This window comes from Ornithodoros turicata, chromosome 1, assembly GCF_037126465.1.
Source record: "Ornithodoros turicata isolate Travis chromosome 1, ASM3712646v1, whole genome shotgun sequence".
In the NCBI taxonomy this organism is placed as follows: Eukaryota; Metazoa; Arthropoda; class Arachnida; order Ixodida; family Argasidae; genus Ornithodoros; species Ornithodoros turicata.
In genome coordinates this window covers 77,061,052-77,075,413 of record NC_088201.1, presented here as the reverse complement: position 1 = coordinate 77,075,413, position 14,362 = coordinate 77,061,052, and the positions used below count along the sequence as shown (strand labels likewise).

Sequence of the window (14,362 nt, the reverse complement as noted above, 5' to 3'; positions counted from 1 at the left end):
GAAAAAGAGAAAAGAAGGCCACGAGTAAAAGGAACCACGACGGCGGGAAAAAGGGAGGGAACACTGAATGAAACGAGAAAATTGAGCAAGCGTGAGAACAAAACTAAACACGAAAAAGTACATAGCACACGACATACAGCCGCTATCGTTATAAGCATGAACGCATCCTATGCTGTTGTCGCAATTCCTACAAAAAATAAAAAATAAAATAAAAAAAAGAATAAGAATAAGAATACGAAATAGTTAGGTGCGCAGAAAACACATTCCGTAGAAAACGAAACTACAAGACCAGAGTATCAAGAGCGGCACAGGAAGCGCACACCGCAAATTAGAAGCGACGAAAGTCGACCTTTCGCAGCCCCAGCTCGACGGCATACACGCACTCGTCCTCCTGTTTCTTTTTTTTTAATGCCTGTGCGTTTTTCTTCCCCAATTTGTCCCACCGTCGAAAGGGTGCCGTGTTCCTTTATCGTCGCGAGTTGCCTCGTTTCATGGCGGAGCACGGGAAAGGGAAGCGCCAGTCCGACACGGGATGTGGCCAATTGCCCTGGGAAGTGTTGTCATCAAACCTTTATTGTCCCTTTTCCATGGAGATACCGAGAAAATGTTTTTGTTGTTGTTGTTGTTGTGCCCCGTGCTGTTTATTGCAGAGTAGCGCTAAAATTAAGTTGCATCACACATGCGTTTCAAAATGCGGTGCCACCTCTACATTCGCGGCGCTGTGGCCGACAGGGGGCTGTGTAGTGGGCCAACACGGCCGATCCGCCTGCGTGCTAACGCTTTTCGTGATAGTTGCCACTTCGATACTGTACAGACACTTCGTGCGTGCCTCGTTAACCTGTGAAGCATTTCTGCTAGAATTATGACACGACAAACGTGACACGATATACTATAGACGCAGAGAAGGGAAAGCAGAAGAAGTGAGACATAACAGTAACATAAAAGTAATATGCATTCGAGGTGGTGTGTACCTGACGTTGGCAACATATCCCGGAGCTTTGTGGAAAACACAAATGCACCGATCACAGTTCTCTTGTGCTGTTCATTCTGTGTTTCGTACGTTTGTCTTTTCCCCAAGCTCCTGGATATGCTGAGAACAAAAGGTTTATCTGCCAAAAATGACAAATGTTTATCTGCCAGCGACTAACGCAACCGTAGCACTCGGATATATTTATTTTCGTTGATTGATATGTGGTTTGCGTATATGCCAAGCGCGTCGTTGACCTCCGCGGTTCGCTTAGACGACAAACAACAACGTGTGGTTTTATGTGGCTAAGACAATCTGCTCCGTCGACGTGTGCGACTAGGCGTCCCAAAGTCGTAGCACGAAGCGGTTCTCGAAAACCGCCTGGAAGCAGCTCACGTCGCGGCATCCGCTTCCCTACTGGGACGTCTTGGCGCTGGCTCAAGATACCAATGCGAGAGACAAGCTTTTGGTGTCTGGTCCGGTCTGGTGTAGTGGGGGCACTGCGGGCATGGCAACTCGTACGATTGTCACAAAGACTCTTTGTAGCCATTACACTAATATTTGTAACCAGGCAGAGGATTTCGGTCAATTCCAGCGTGATAAACACGAGAGACTAGGCACAGCTGCAATACACAATCATCTTCAGCCTTTCATTTCGAAATACCAGAGAGATGAAGTGCCCACGGATCTGAGCGAGAGCGCCACCACTGCACTGTAATCCCAAGACAGGCACTAAGATAATCGATGTCCTTTACATGCGGGCTCTGTTCCAACAGGTGGGGAGATTCGGACCATGGGAATTCCCAGGGGGGCGAAGCGTGCAACCCAGTCAGAGTTTTTCTGAAGACTGATGCCGCGGACTGTGCGGTTCAGAGGTGAATATTCAGAGGTAGAAAAATCATGGCTATGAATAAAGAGTGCACTATTTTCACAGGCGATCTTGAAGCCCCCCTCCTCTGCATCCCCTCGCAATACGCCCTTGATTAGGAGACACGTCACATCTAGAAACGGGAGATATGAAATATTCTTTATGTGCACAAGTCTGATTTTGTTATGACATTGAGATCAGTGGAGAGAAGAGGGCGATTATCGCGAATTCACATCATACATCGCTGCAGACTGTGCTGGGGCTCGAGCGCGAATGAATGAGGGCTACAGCAGCCCAACGAAGCGCTCAATGTTTCGAAACCAAAACAAATACTATATAAAAACAAGACAGTTTGTTCAGTGGGCCTATTGAAGTCACTTGTCGCAGGGTTGCTTCTTTGCAATGAGACCACGGAGGTAGTCATCAAGTGAGCGTTGTCTGGCAACCGCTTCATAACCGTAATGTTCACTCCAGATATCATGCAGAGCCTTTCGCTTTTGTCTGTTCATCCTGGCGATGTACTTCTTGACACGTTGACCGAACCTACGGGGTGACAAGAGAGGTATCCAGGCATTAGAGATGTCAAAGACATCGGAATCCAAAAAAAAAACGCGTATCACCTGCAACTCTCGTATAGCGGCTCGTATGGTGTGAAATTGATATTAGACTATTCTCGATGGATGTTGCACAAAGCTACGTGGAGTTCGCAGCAGCCAAAGGAGTCTGCGGGGGTTGGGGTCGTTCCTAAGGGATTATATCAGGTTTCGTGGGCTAAGTGGGCTAAAGTCAGTTGAACAGAACCACACAAGTATTCCGAACCCAAGAAGTTACAAGGTCTGTCACAAGCCCAACCCCTTAGTTGCTCCGCGTTACCCGTTCCACAATACGAAACTTGTGGCGTACCTCAGACAATGCCTGGCGGGCGTCGAGCATCTAGGGCACAAAAGGGGGCCATCCTCAGGGGCAGTGGAGCAAGCTTTCCTCAAATCTTCCTCGGGCACAGAATGTCCGCAGTCTCCGAGCGCTACGAGGAGAACATTTAGGGACGTTCCCGCTGCTTCCTCGTACTCTTTCGGCTTGCAAACACTGCATAGCGTCGGACAGGGCTCGCCGCAGGCTCCGAGACAAGCATGGCCACAGGGCAGCAGTCTCGCGCAGCGATGGTTGCAGGGAGGCCGCGTACAAGGTTCGCAACACAAGGCACCACAACGATAGTGCGGACACGACCACGTGCAGGGTTCTCCGCAAGGTGGACATGGATAGCCACATACAGCCGGGCACGGGCCGTGAGGGCAGGACATTGGGCAGGATAGCTGGCACGGGTATGGGCACGGCGTTTTGTAGCAGGCGACCGGACACGGATGACCGCAGGCAAGAGACCGGGGACAAGGTTCTAAGCAAGGAAATTCCCTTTTCAGCAGACTGCACGGAACGATATCTTTGTGGCCACAAGCTCTGTCCATAGTAACATACTTGTTGCACGTACTTGCGCAAGGTTCACTACAGGCATTCGAGCAAGGATGACCGCAGTGTAGGATAGCTGGACAAGGTGCACGGCACAGTCTAGAAATGGCAGAGGAATCCTTTTGCTTCCAACAAGGAACTACAACGGTGTGTCCAGATAAGCACGGAGCGGCTACTTCGGCATTGCAAACGTGGCTGCAAGCTCTCGTGCATCCGAAACGGCATATGTGTCCACATGGCTGAGACTTCGGACACTGATCGCACGCGAAAAATGATTCAGTTTGGGTCTGCCAGCATTCGAGGACCACGTCATGTCCGCAAGGAAGCACGTAACTAGATTTCGTCCGGCATGCAATAACCGTTGTCAACTCACGACACTCCGCAGTGGCCGTATGGCCGCAGGGTAAGGACTTCTTTACGGCTTCCCTGCACGGGTTATCGCCACACGGCTCACCACAACGCCCTGCACACTTATGTCCGCATTGTAGCAGTCTCTCGCAGCGGGCTTGACAGAGTTCTGGATTAGCAGCGATACAGCCAGACATCTTGCACGGGACTTCGATGAGATGTCCGCATGGACCTACCTCAACATTTGATACCATGCACGCTCCACCGCAGAGCTCGCCGCATTTTTTGCCACATGGATGACCGCATGATTTCAAGCGTCGCCCGCACTTTTTCGTGCAAGTCGCCTCGTCTGCCATGTAGCACGGGACTTTCGAAGTATGGTGGCAAGCGGGAAACTCCACCTTAATGTGCACCGTGCAACGCGTACAGTGGCCGTGGCAGCGTTCGTTGCAACAGTGACCTCTGGAACATGTCTTTCCGCAACGCTCTCTGCAGGTGAACAGCTTGTGGTCCTCAGTATCCATGTGACAGTTTTTTGGACAAGAATGTCCGCAAGGAAGGGAGGCTGGGCACGGAAGGTTACAGAAACCATTACGACCGCTAGGAAAGTCCTCTGGTGTTCTTACTACTGCCGTGCTGTTCGAGTGTCTCCTGCACCGTAACTTCAGTTCGCATCCGACCAGACCACGATATTTGAGGTCGTCAACGATGTCTCTCCATAAGTTGGACGCCTCGCTCAGTAAGGTCATATTGCCTACGCAGTAAAATCCCATACGAGCCCTGGACAGGAGGACACAAATTCGGTTCGCCACTTGAACAAAACCGGTTTCCCCAGTTTCGTTGGAGTGAACCAGGGACAAGAGGATGATGTCGTTCTCTTCTCCTTGGAAATTATCCACTACTGTGATGGCCACCGCGGTCAGCTCGTGATATGTATTAGCTGTGCGCTCTAGAAGCTTCTTCTGACCCGTGTACGGCGTGAGCAAAGTGATTTGAGAAGGTTGGTAACCCTGAGCAAGCAGGTATCTGCAGAGGTTGACAAGAAAATTTGCCTCGAAAACGTTGCTATAGCTTCTGCCAGAATTTCTCCGTTCTGGGGAGGAGTGATTGAAGAAGAACATGTTCGTGGTCATACCCTCAATGTCTTCGTATCGTTCCACGCACGGGTGGGGCTCCAAAGTAGGGTAGAATCGTGGCGTGAGAAGGCGGGCGAAGTCCGGCCTCATGCGATGTTGAACGCAGAGCTGTTTGACACCCACGCCGTTGATAAGCATTCTTTCGAAAAGAGACACGTCCATCTTGTATCTGTTAAGTAAACCATCTTGCTTTCAAATGTAAGTAGTACAAAGCACACGACGACAGCAATATTACGATTAAAGAACGGCAGTCGATGGACGGGTACCGGGACTGGGAACCACGCTATGCGGCTGAACGTTACACATGATGCGCTTACACGATGTTAGATCCTCAACATACCAAGCTTCGCGCACACACACGAGGACAAGCTTCCACACTCTACACATCCCCTTTGATTCCCTGTCACATCCACACCCATTTGTTTACAGAGTATCGTGGTGGTGAAACACAGGGACGGACATAACACTCTTGGCGTACAGCGGCGGGTTGCGTTACAAGGTTTGGTGCCGGGTTACGCACACTTCCAACAGTTTACAACCCAAACACGTAAGATAACCCCTATGGGTGCGATTTCCTTTGCGATTTCCTGAATAGTGTTATCGTGCCCCGTAGCCCACTCAATGAGCGTTGCACCCAAGCCTATTGCTTGTCAATGGGTCTTGAGTGTAACACTCGTTGAGTGTTGCATTCAAAAAGTTTCGTGCAAGCGGGCCCTGTACCTGATTGACAGTTCTTGTACATTCGTGGGCGGACGCAACTGCTGGTGGTCCCCGATGAGGATCACATGCTGAGTTTGCGGAGCCAAACTTGTCACCACGTGAGCTTCGAGTACTTCGGCTGCCTCTTCCACGATGACGATGCGCGGTTGCACCTCGCGGAGGAGAGCCTGGTACTTAGCCGCGCACGTTGTTGTCATTCCAATGACCTGAAACAAGACTACTGGTCATCTGCAGACACACAGCAGGAGTAATGTTTGCACTCTAGTGCCCTTCTTGGAACTCATTAGGTACCCACCTTGGACGCCCTAAGGACCGATAGGTCAGCCATTAGTCTGGAGTGCGCCATGCGCTCTTGCACATCTTCCATTGTTGTCATCTCAGAAGTTTGAAAGGTGTCAATCACAGAAGTCAGGTTGTCGACCCAGTATCGATACAGTTTCCAGCGCTCTCGAGATCGTAGTGTCCAGACGTCCTCGACGTGATCGTCTCCTGTGGCTCGATCGCCCTCCTTGATGATGATGCGCAGATGTGCTTCCCAAGAGCTTGTGTCCAGGTCCCGCATGTTGAATCCTTTTTTAGCTTTGTGCACCTGTGTAAATGACGTCCCTATCACCGCACTGCCTAATGTGAATTGCCTATGCCTAATGGTTCAATATGTCACAAAACCAGCCACCAATAATTTAAGCGTCAGTTTTGAAGTCCACGCAGGAGTCTTTTGGCGTTGTGCGAAACGAGTTTAAATGTGGCCTTATACTCTTAAGCTGGCGGTAATTTTTTTTTTAAATCCTATCATGAGGTGTCACGTGGATAGTGGTGCGCGCGGGTACGGTTATTCCCGTGGATCCGCGCGGATATCCGGTCTACGCCGTGCTGCGGCAAAAATATAACGTCTTGAAAAACACGAGGGTAAGGTGCGGCTAAACTCGCGCACCACTGCGGCAGGCGCGGATATCGGCATTTTATCCTCAAATAAGCATTTGTGTTGTTGTCGACGTCCGCCAGGTGGAGCCACAATTGACGCGAAGAGTCCAAAATGGTGTGAAAGTGTATATCATTTGCACAGTTGTGGATGACACAATATTCCTGGGTGGTTTACGTAACATTTTCGTCATGCGGATTTTCGTCATGCGTCATGCGGTGACTGCGGATACATCTGTTTCATCCGACGCGGATGCGGTCGCGGATTTTACGTGCGCGGGTGCAGTGCAGATGCGGATACTATCAATGTCATCGCGCTCTCGTCTGCCTAGGAGGCAGAAGACAGAAGACAGAGAACTCTGTGCAGAAGACAGATACATCAGATATACTCTGAGAATGTAGTGTACCAATCCAGCCTCCCTTACCGATGACATGTCCTTTTTGCTGCATTGATTCAGGAAGAGTGCTTTCGTTTGTTCCAGGCGCAACCACACCCTGAACACTTGACAGAAGGAATGCTCGTCGAACACCGCTTGGAAGAAGGACCGGCAGCACGCCTTGCTCATGACATGCATAAGCAGTTTTACAACGTCCTCTTCCTCAGGTACGGACAAGACGGTCTGTGACAATGTTGAAAGCGTCTGAAAAAAGGTCAATGCATAAGCTACCGTGTGAGCTGAGATGCAGCAACGTCAAAGGTACAAAGATTGGCTAAGGCTTTGTCCTTTGCTTGTCCGTAGAAGGTATAAGAGCATGCACGTTAGATCAGCGGGAGCACAACGGAAGACCAGTAGAAATCTGCCTCAGCTCCTTGAGGAACGCATCACTTCCCGTGTATTCTCACAAGCGACATTCCTCAGAATACGCCACCGGAAGATGCGATACAGTCACATGAGCGCGTGCGCTCAACGTCATGTCTTTGCGTGCACTGCTGACCGTGGGGAAGATACTCAACAAAACAACTTAATTCTGCCCCGTGAGCACCTTTTCGCTTTTTCTTCCGCTAGAAAACTCCGTGGGGATATCGTTCGTGTGAATACACGTTTAGTCCCCGTTAGCACCATCCTGTGCACTACACAAACGAAAACATCAAAAACAAAAGGCAAACCTTCACTCGTTCAAGGTGCTTCCGTAGAGCTTCAGACGACTGCCGACCAGCGTGTGTCCGTTTACACTTCTTATTGACATGATACATTTTCAAGGCGTTGTTCTTACATCCACCGCCCATCCTCGTAACAAGTTTCGTGAACTGAAGCACGCCTTCCAGAAACTGATCCAGGGCGCGATTTGTATAACAGACCACCAAGATGGGACCTTGGTCGTCACCCCATACAGCGTCGTTCTCCAGCAGCGTCTGAACAATCTTCAAACCCATGTAGGTCTTTCCCGTTCCCGGAGGTCCCTGTATAACGCCTAGTTCATGGGTTAGCGCGTATTGAAGAGCCTCCAGTTGGGAGCTGTCCAGTTGGAGTTCTTCCGCCTTTGGCCAGCTGTCTCGGTCGAGGAGGGTCACCTTTCGGCGGGTACCACCAGGTGTCTCTAGGAGACACGTTATGTCGAACGTCGTCCAATTATTCACGTAACTTGGATGGAAAACGACAGATTCCGCTCCTGCAACGGCGTGTAGTTGAGTGTGAAAAAGTGACGAACGAGGGAAAAACTGATACAAACAATTATACGCCTGTGCCGTCAACAGTGCAAGTGTTTATGTTCCTGATGTCGTCAGCTGCCACTGTAAGCAACGTGCGTACTGTCGCAAAGCTTGAAACATGATCTTGGGAAGGTTCTATCTTCGTTCTGTGAGTTGCAACCGGTTAGGCACGCAAAGAGTTCTGTGTATTCCTGTATTTTGCTCGCCAAAGGATGTTATGATATCTACAGGGTGTCCACGCTAAGTGTGAACAGATTTTGCAAAAATATATATAACACTTTTTCCAAGATGAAATCAATTGCAATATAGCATATGCTAAAGGGCACTCCCTAGCAGGGCATTAGCAAAGTCCAAAGGCAATGTCTTAATTAACGTTCATCCAGGTTGCGCTTCTTAGAAGACGCGTCTTTCTTTCACCCCCAATGTGAGAGGGAGAAAGAGCACACTATCGCCTCTCGCGTCATGGAAAAAGATTAAAAGGAAACAGAAAATGCAACCCAAGATAAGGCTAGTTCCGATAGAGTCACCCGATACATTTGTTTTTGTTTTGTTTCCGCAAGTTAAAGCTCATCTTCGACACATGAGGCGGCACTGTGCTCCTTCCCCCTCTCCCGTTGGGGATGAAGGAAATACGCGTCTTCTAAGAAGCGCAATGAACAAAATAAAGAAAAATGGCGTTCCTTCACAAATTTTTTGCGGGCGATCTATCGAACGGATTTTTGTTCTGAAAACGGCTACGATATCAGGTGACCGAAAGGAACAGATGTTCTCATTGGGACAACTTTGTAGCTTTTATAATTAAAAAGTTAATTAATGAAATTTAATTAAGACATTGCCTTTGGACTTTGCTAATGCCCTGCTAGGGAGTGCCCTTCAGCATATGCTATATTGCAATTGATTTCATCTTAGAAAACGTGTTATATATATTTAAAAAAAATCTGTTCACACTTAGCGTGGACACCCTGTATATCTGTGCAAAACAGTTTTGTTGCGCGGCCTGCCATGAACTGTCCTGGGGTTCCAGAGAACGCTCTTTCTGCGTTACATATAGCCACACGAGACACATGCTCCAATAGGTAACACGAAGTCATGAAATGCTATCCTTCAACATTCAACTATATAAATCACGCATGTCGGGAAGCACACTATGTGCACAAACGCGTGCGTATAGTCGATGGGGAAAGGAAAATACATATATTACGGAAGCGCCTACAACCTAAGATCACGTGGTGACGTTCTTGCCTACGTACCAGGAATACTTGAATATAGTAACGACGTTGGTCTGTATCAGCTCACCTACGATGTACTTTTCCAGTGGAAGAACGTGCGTGTTTTGCAGAGCCTGGAATACATGACGATAACCCTCGAAGTATGCAATGCTTTCCAGAACAACAAACTGGCCCGTGACTGCGCAGCTACAATTCCAGAATGTGACTTCAACGACGCCTCTGCCGAGCATACTTGGAGTGGCACGAGACACCGTAGCCACCTGGATTGTCTCGAAGTTGTCCTTACTGAAGCAAAGAAGCGATCCGGGAATGAAGCGCCTCGTTCCCTTCCAGAGTATCTTTGAGAAGCTCGAGGCGTCGAACTGCACAACGTATACCCTTCCATCTGCGTTGACGGAAGAGGAAATGACGACAACGCCGGAATGGACGTTGACGCCGTCCAACTTGTGGAATATTTCTTTCCTGCACAGAAATACATCGGCTTAATTAAACGTAAAACTAATTATCTCGCGCCCGTTTTAATGACCAAGAATCGCAGACCGTTGTAATGCTTCAAATGCTCCCGCGAAGTCTCAGTAGATCGCACGCAATCGTTTCGCGTAACGCTACAGTCAAGACTGTACGCGTCTGACGGAGCACACATTTTAGTATACCGGGCTCCAGCGCGCAAGCTATTTCCACGAACGCACTTGACGCAAGAGTCAACGCCTGCAACTGAGTCGTAGGGCTTGGACAGCCGAAATAGAAAGAACATATTTTTAAAATTCCGTGTTAGCGCCGCGAAGCAACTGTGGCTATGAGCGGCGTATAGAAGTGGCCAGATAGAGAGAGGACAGCAGGAAGGAGTGGGGGACAGGGGGTGTTAGTACGCGTCCTGGACTGACTTCAGGAGAACTGAGGACATTTGTCTAGAAAGTCGTCGGAAAAATCCTCGGACAGCAAAGCCGGTGGTAGGATTCGAACCCACCACCTCCCAGTCTTCAGCACGACCTTGGCTACCATCAACGAGCGGGACGCCTTAACCCACTCTGCCGCTGGTCTAAAAAGAAGTGGTAGAACGTGTGAATGCATTCTCGTAATGTTTAACGTTATTTTGTACTTGCAGTACACTTTGCTTTTCGATCTTAACGAATGAGTAGACGATATGCTTGCCGAAATCCTACGAGGTGCTCCCGCAAATGCTTCTTACGTTGGGATGTTATTCCTGAAAAACAGCTCATGCGCGCAAGCACACTCTGCGTACTGTGCATGCTATGTTCTAGCAGGTACGATCCACTAAAACCCTCCTGAAATGTCCATCTCACAGTATGGTTACTGGCATATATCAACGCAAAAATAAAATACGATACACATGCGCCATAGTAACGATATAAGCGCATGTTATCGATAAACATGGGTGGCTCCGACAAGGCTGATCAATTTTTGAGCAAGAGACGGCAAGTTTCGCAATATTCTGGCATTATACGAAGTTTACCTGTATCTATATCCACGGACTTCCTGTGCCCGTGCGCACTCCCTTATCCCTTCCCGGAGCGGACGGACGAAATCCTCACGAAGCAGCCTAAACTGGACGTCCAGATAGTGCTCCGTGCTATTATACGACCCACGGACACGATTAGGCGTCAAATGAGGCAATTCTCTGGCTAGCAACTCTTCAGATGCTGGAACGACTGGGAGAGTTCTGAAGTCCGGGTGGGACAACACACGTTGTCTACCCAGCATGGCGCCACTCGTCGCAAACGCTTCCAACTTCACGGCCCTATTGTAGATGTCGTCGATGCCTAATTGTGATTCACGCAGTGAATCAACCATCGCCGTTATGTAGGGTAGTAGGCTAAGGAAGGTGTCCGTATTCAGAACAAATTCCTTTATGGCCTCCAAGACGTCCAGTAGGTGAACGAGGGATTCCAGCTGAAAAAGCAGGCACTTGCTTAATCATTTTCTAGTTCTGTAAATAACCCAGCACAGAACACTCGTACGCAAACAAAGGCGTAAGCTTCCAGTGACAAGTCAAGCTCAGGGCAAGTCAACTACAACAGGTCAAGTTCGCCCACAAGTCTGAAGACGTCTGTGATCCGCCTAGGAGCGCGCATGCCTTCGCGTCTCAACGTAGTGCCCGCGCACGGATGCTTCAAACTTACACAGATGACGTTGCCAAAACACACTCGTCGAAGACGACGTACTAATTGCGTACTTTTGAAGCAAAGCACATAAAATATTCTCACTAACAAAACAATGCGTCCTTACCTGCTGAGAACAGTTTTCGAGTGACGAAACCTGAACGCAAAATATGGAAGCGTCTTTGTCGCAAAGTTTTCAGATGTAGCTGTCTTCCTAAGAAGGTCCCGAAGTCTACGAGAGCCGCGGTCGCAGTGCGAACACAGGAGACTGAGCACCGCGAAGGCCCACTTGAGGTCCTGGAAGTCTAGGTCGTCGCACTCCAGGAACGCGTCAAAACCATAGGGTATTAAGAATGGCAGTTGGGCTGCACAGGCAAATCCCTCGGAAGAAAGCCCACCAAGGATGGTCACTTCCACGAAGACACCGAGAAGACATAACGCTGCATCAGGTCGTACGTATCTTGAGACAAATTGTGGAATGCATCAGCGCGTGCCTTCTTCTTCTTCAACGTCTCTACATGCACGTGATGATACTTCCTCTTCATCAGGGACTTTCTTGGGATCTTTCATCTTTCATCTTAGTCTTGCGGGGTCATAATCGGTGGTGGCAGCAATGACCAAAAACGTCAAGAAGGTGCGCATCTAGAGTGTGTCTTAAAACAATTATTTTGGTTTGTGTGCATGTACATGTCACACTCTCAGAGGCTTTGTTTTTGTAAGCACTTCTCAAAGAATTGGGGGATGCCAAGTTTTTGGCTAAAATCGCGTTTTAAAATGTAGCCTCTGGATCTGTCCTAGGCGGGAAATCTGTCTGACAAAACGCGCTCAAATCTTGACTGTCCCGCAACACTTCTTAGGTACCAGGTTTTTCGTTGGTCGTAGGTCAAACGTAACGCTGTATAGACCGTTACGTCAAGACGGGTACACAACCGCATCAAAATGAAACATGCAATGTATGTCACGGTATGGTACACCAGGTACGCTTTGAAACGCTGTGAGTATTTTTCGCGTTCCTCAATTATGTACAAATCCTGGTGATACATGCATGTGGCTTTCGTTCCCAACTAGCCAATAGCTCGAAACCACTAGTATCCCTATCCATGTGTCATGAGCGCAATTGAACTCGACGAAGATTGGTGCAACACCACCACCTAAATATTTTCCGCACGGCACAAGGCGTACAAGCAATGGATATAGAGAGGACCGAGAATGCGGTCACAAATTCTGAGCGCATACATCGTAGAAGCAAGAAATACCACCATGGTGTTGCGAACACATCGAAGAAAGATGAAACACGGTAAGATTAGGGTGCAGAGGGAGCTGGTATTGAGGCACCCTAGGTAAGATCGCCCACTGGTCACACGGAGGTGAAAAGAAGAAAGATAAAAAAATGAAAAAAGAAACCCCAACAAAACACGTTCTGTCACGGGTGAAACACAGAGCCCAATTTCCCAGATGAAGATTAACACAGGCAGCATACACCGCGAATTAGAAATTGCGCAATTCAAAGAACCATTGTTGCTCTGTTCACGCATAGTATACAGTTCATGTCTGTACTTTTTTTTCCTATCTGTTACCTCTCCTTTTGTTGAAAAAAAAAGAAAAGAAGAAGAAAAATATATAATCATGCTCTGAGACGTGCTTGTGTATTACTATGGGTTTCTTGGTTCGACCACGTTTCGAAAAGCTGGAAGTGGTTTATGTGGGGAAGGATCACAACAAAGCGTTTATCTTCCCTGTTCTATACAGCCAAAAATTAATCTTTCCATATTTGTCGGTATCGCAACCAATTTGGAGAGAAGACAATAGTCATACCGCCATGTCCTTTCACTTACTGATTAGTACAAAAGCTGAGCAAACAGAGCAGGACAAAAAAAAAAAAAAAAGACGAGAAAAAAAAAAAGAAACTCGGTGAAATCTACACTGTCCAGGCTTACAAAGTTTCACTGACATTCTCAACACCGTGCAACAGTGGCCTACTGGTATATTGCCACGTATCATCGTCTTGCGGGTTGGGGGTCCCAATGGCCCGAATTCCGCAGGTAGTCCACGCTGTCTTCGACTCAGTCGTTTCTGTTCTTCCAGGCAGTTGAGCACGGATTGTCCCGCACCTCCACCAGAAATGTCACGGATGAAAACAGGCGAGCGAGACGGCGACAAGAGCGGTAGCTCTTAGACAGAACTAGGGTAAAGGATGCTCCGGCTGGGAGCTCACAAGCTTTTATACACAGCGGGGTCATTCCATGCCAAACGTCCGAGTGCAAAATTTGACCATCGCAGATTTTGCTTTAAAAAATCAGGCGGTGTTGTTATGATAAGAAAACATCACTGATGAAGTTTCAACTCGTTAAAAAAATTTTCGGTCTTGAACTTTGCATTTGAAATTTACGAAATTGCGCAAAACCGCACCTTCAAAAAGCTAATCGCGCTGCGTAATGGATAAAGATATTGCGCGCATTTTTAGACTGGATGGAAGCTGAAACGATAATACTTACACCTGAGAACTCAAAATGCACTCTGGACATGTTTCGTGCAATTTTAATGGCATGCGAAACACTGCCAAAATTGCAAAATTTGCCATTTTATTGCACACACATACTGAACACAAGAACGCTGAAAATACTTCATCGGCAAGATACTGTAGGGCTGTACAAGATTAAAAATTGCCGTCCAGAAAAGCGGAGAATAAGTTGGTGAAAAAAATACGTGAAGTTGTCATTTTTTCGCAAAAACGGTAAGCTTTGCTTGAAATATCAAAAATGGTGGGCCGCAGAAAAATATGAGGGAAGCTCTCAGAGATAGTATCAGGTGAGTTGAACAAGCTGATAAAGTTTCAAAAAGGTATTATTTTTTGTTTCTGAAAAAATAATTTTTGAAGGTTGGCACGTGGAGCGGCCTGTGCGGCTGAACGAACGTCACGGCGAGCGCCGCAGAAGATCGA

General features: G+C 48.1%; 1 protein-coding gene across 1 annotated transcript; it reads right to left on the bottom strand.

Annotated features, from left to right (window-relative positions):
• Positions 1 to 2,209: 2,209 nt before the first annotated feature.
• LOC135377128 (NFX1-type zinc finger-containing protein 1-like) lies at positions 2,210 to 11,936 on the bottom strand. Its single transcript, XM_064609438.1, has 11 exons — positions 11,549 to 11,936; positions 10,776 to 11,212; positions 9,369 to 9,763; positions 7,530 to 8,032; positions 6,847 to 7,062; positions 5,799 to 6,092; positions 5,504 to 5,709; positions 4,783 to 4,952; positions 4,615 to 4,673; positions 3,673 to 3,725; positions 2,210 to 2,378 (listed from the first exon to the last, which is right to left on the bottom strand). Exons 2-11 carry the CDS (start codon positions 11,111 to 11,113, stop codon positions 2,210 to 2,212), a joined length of 2,403 nt encoding a protein of 800 aa, XP_064465508.1. The 5' UTR covers positions 11,114 to 11,212; positions 11,549 to 11,936.
• Positions 11,937 to 14,362: the final 2,426 nt, after the last annotated feature.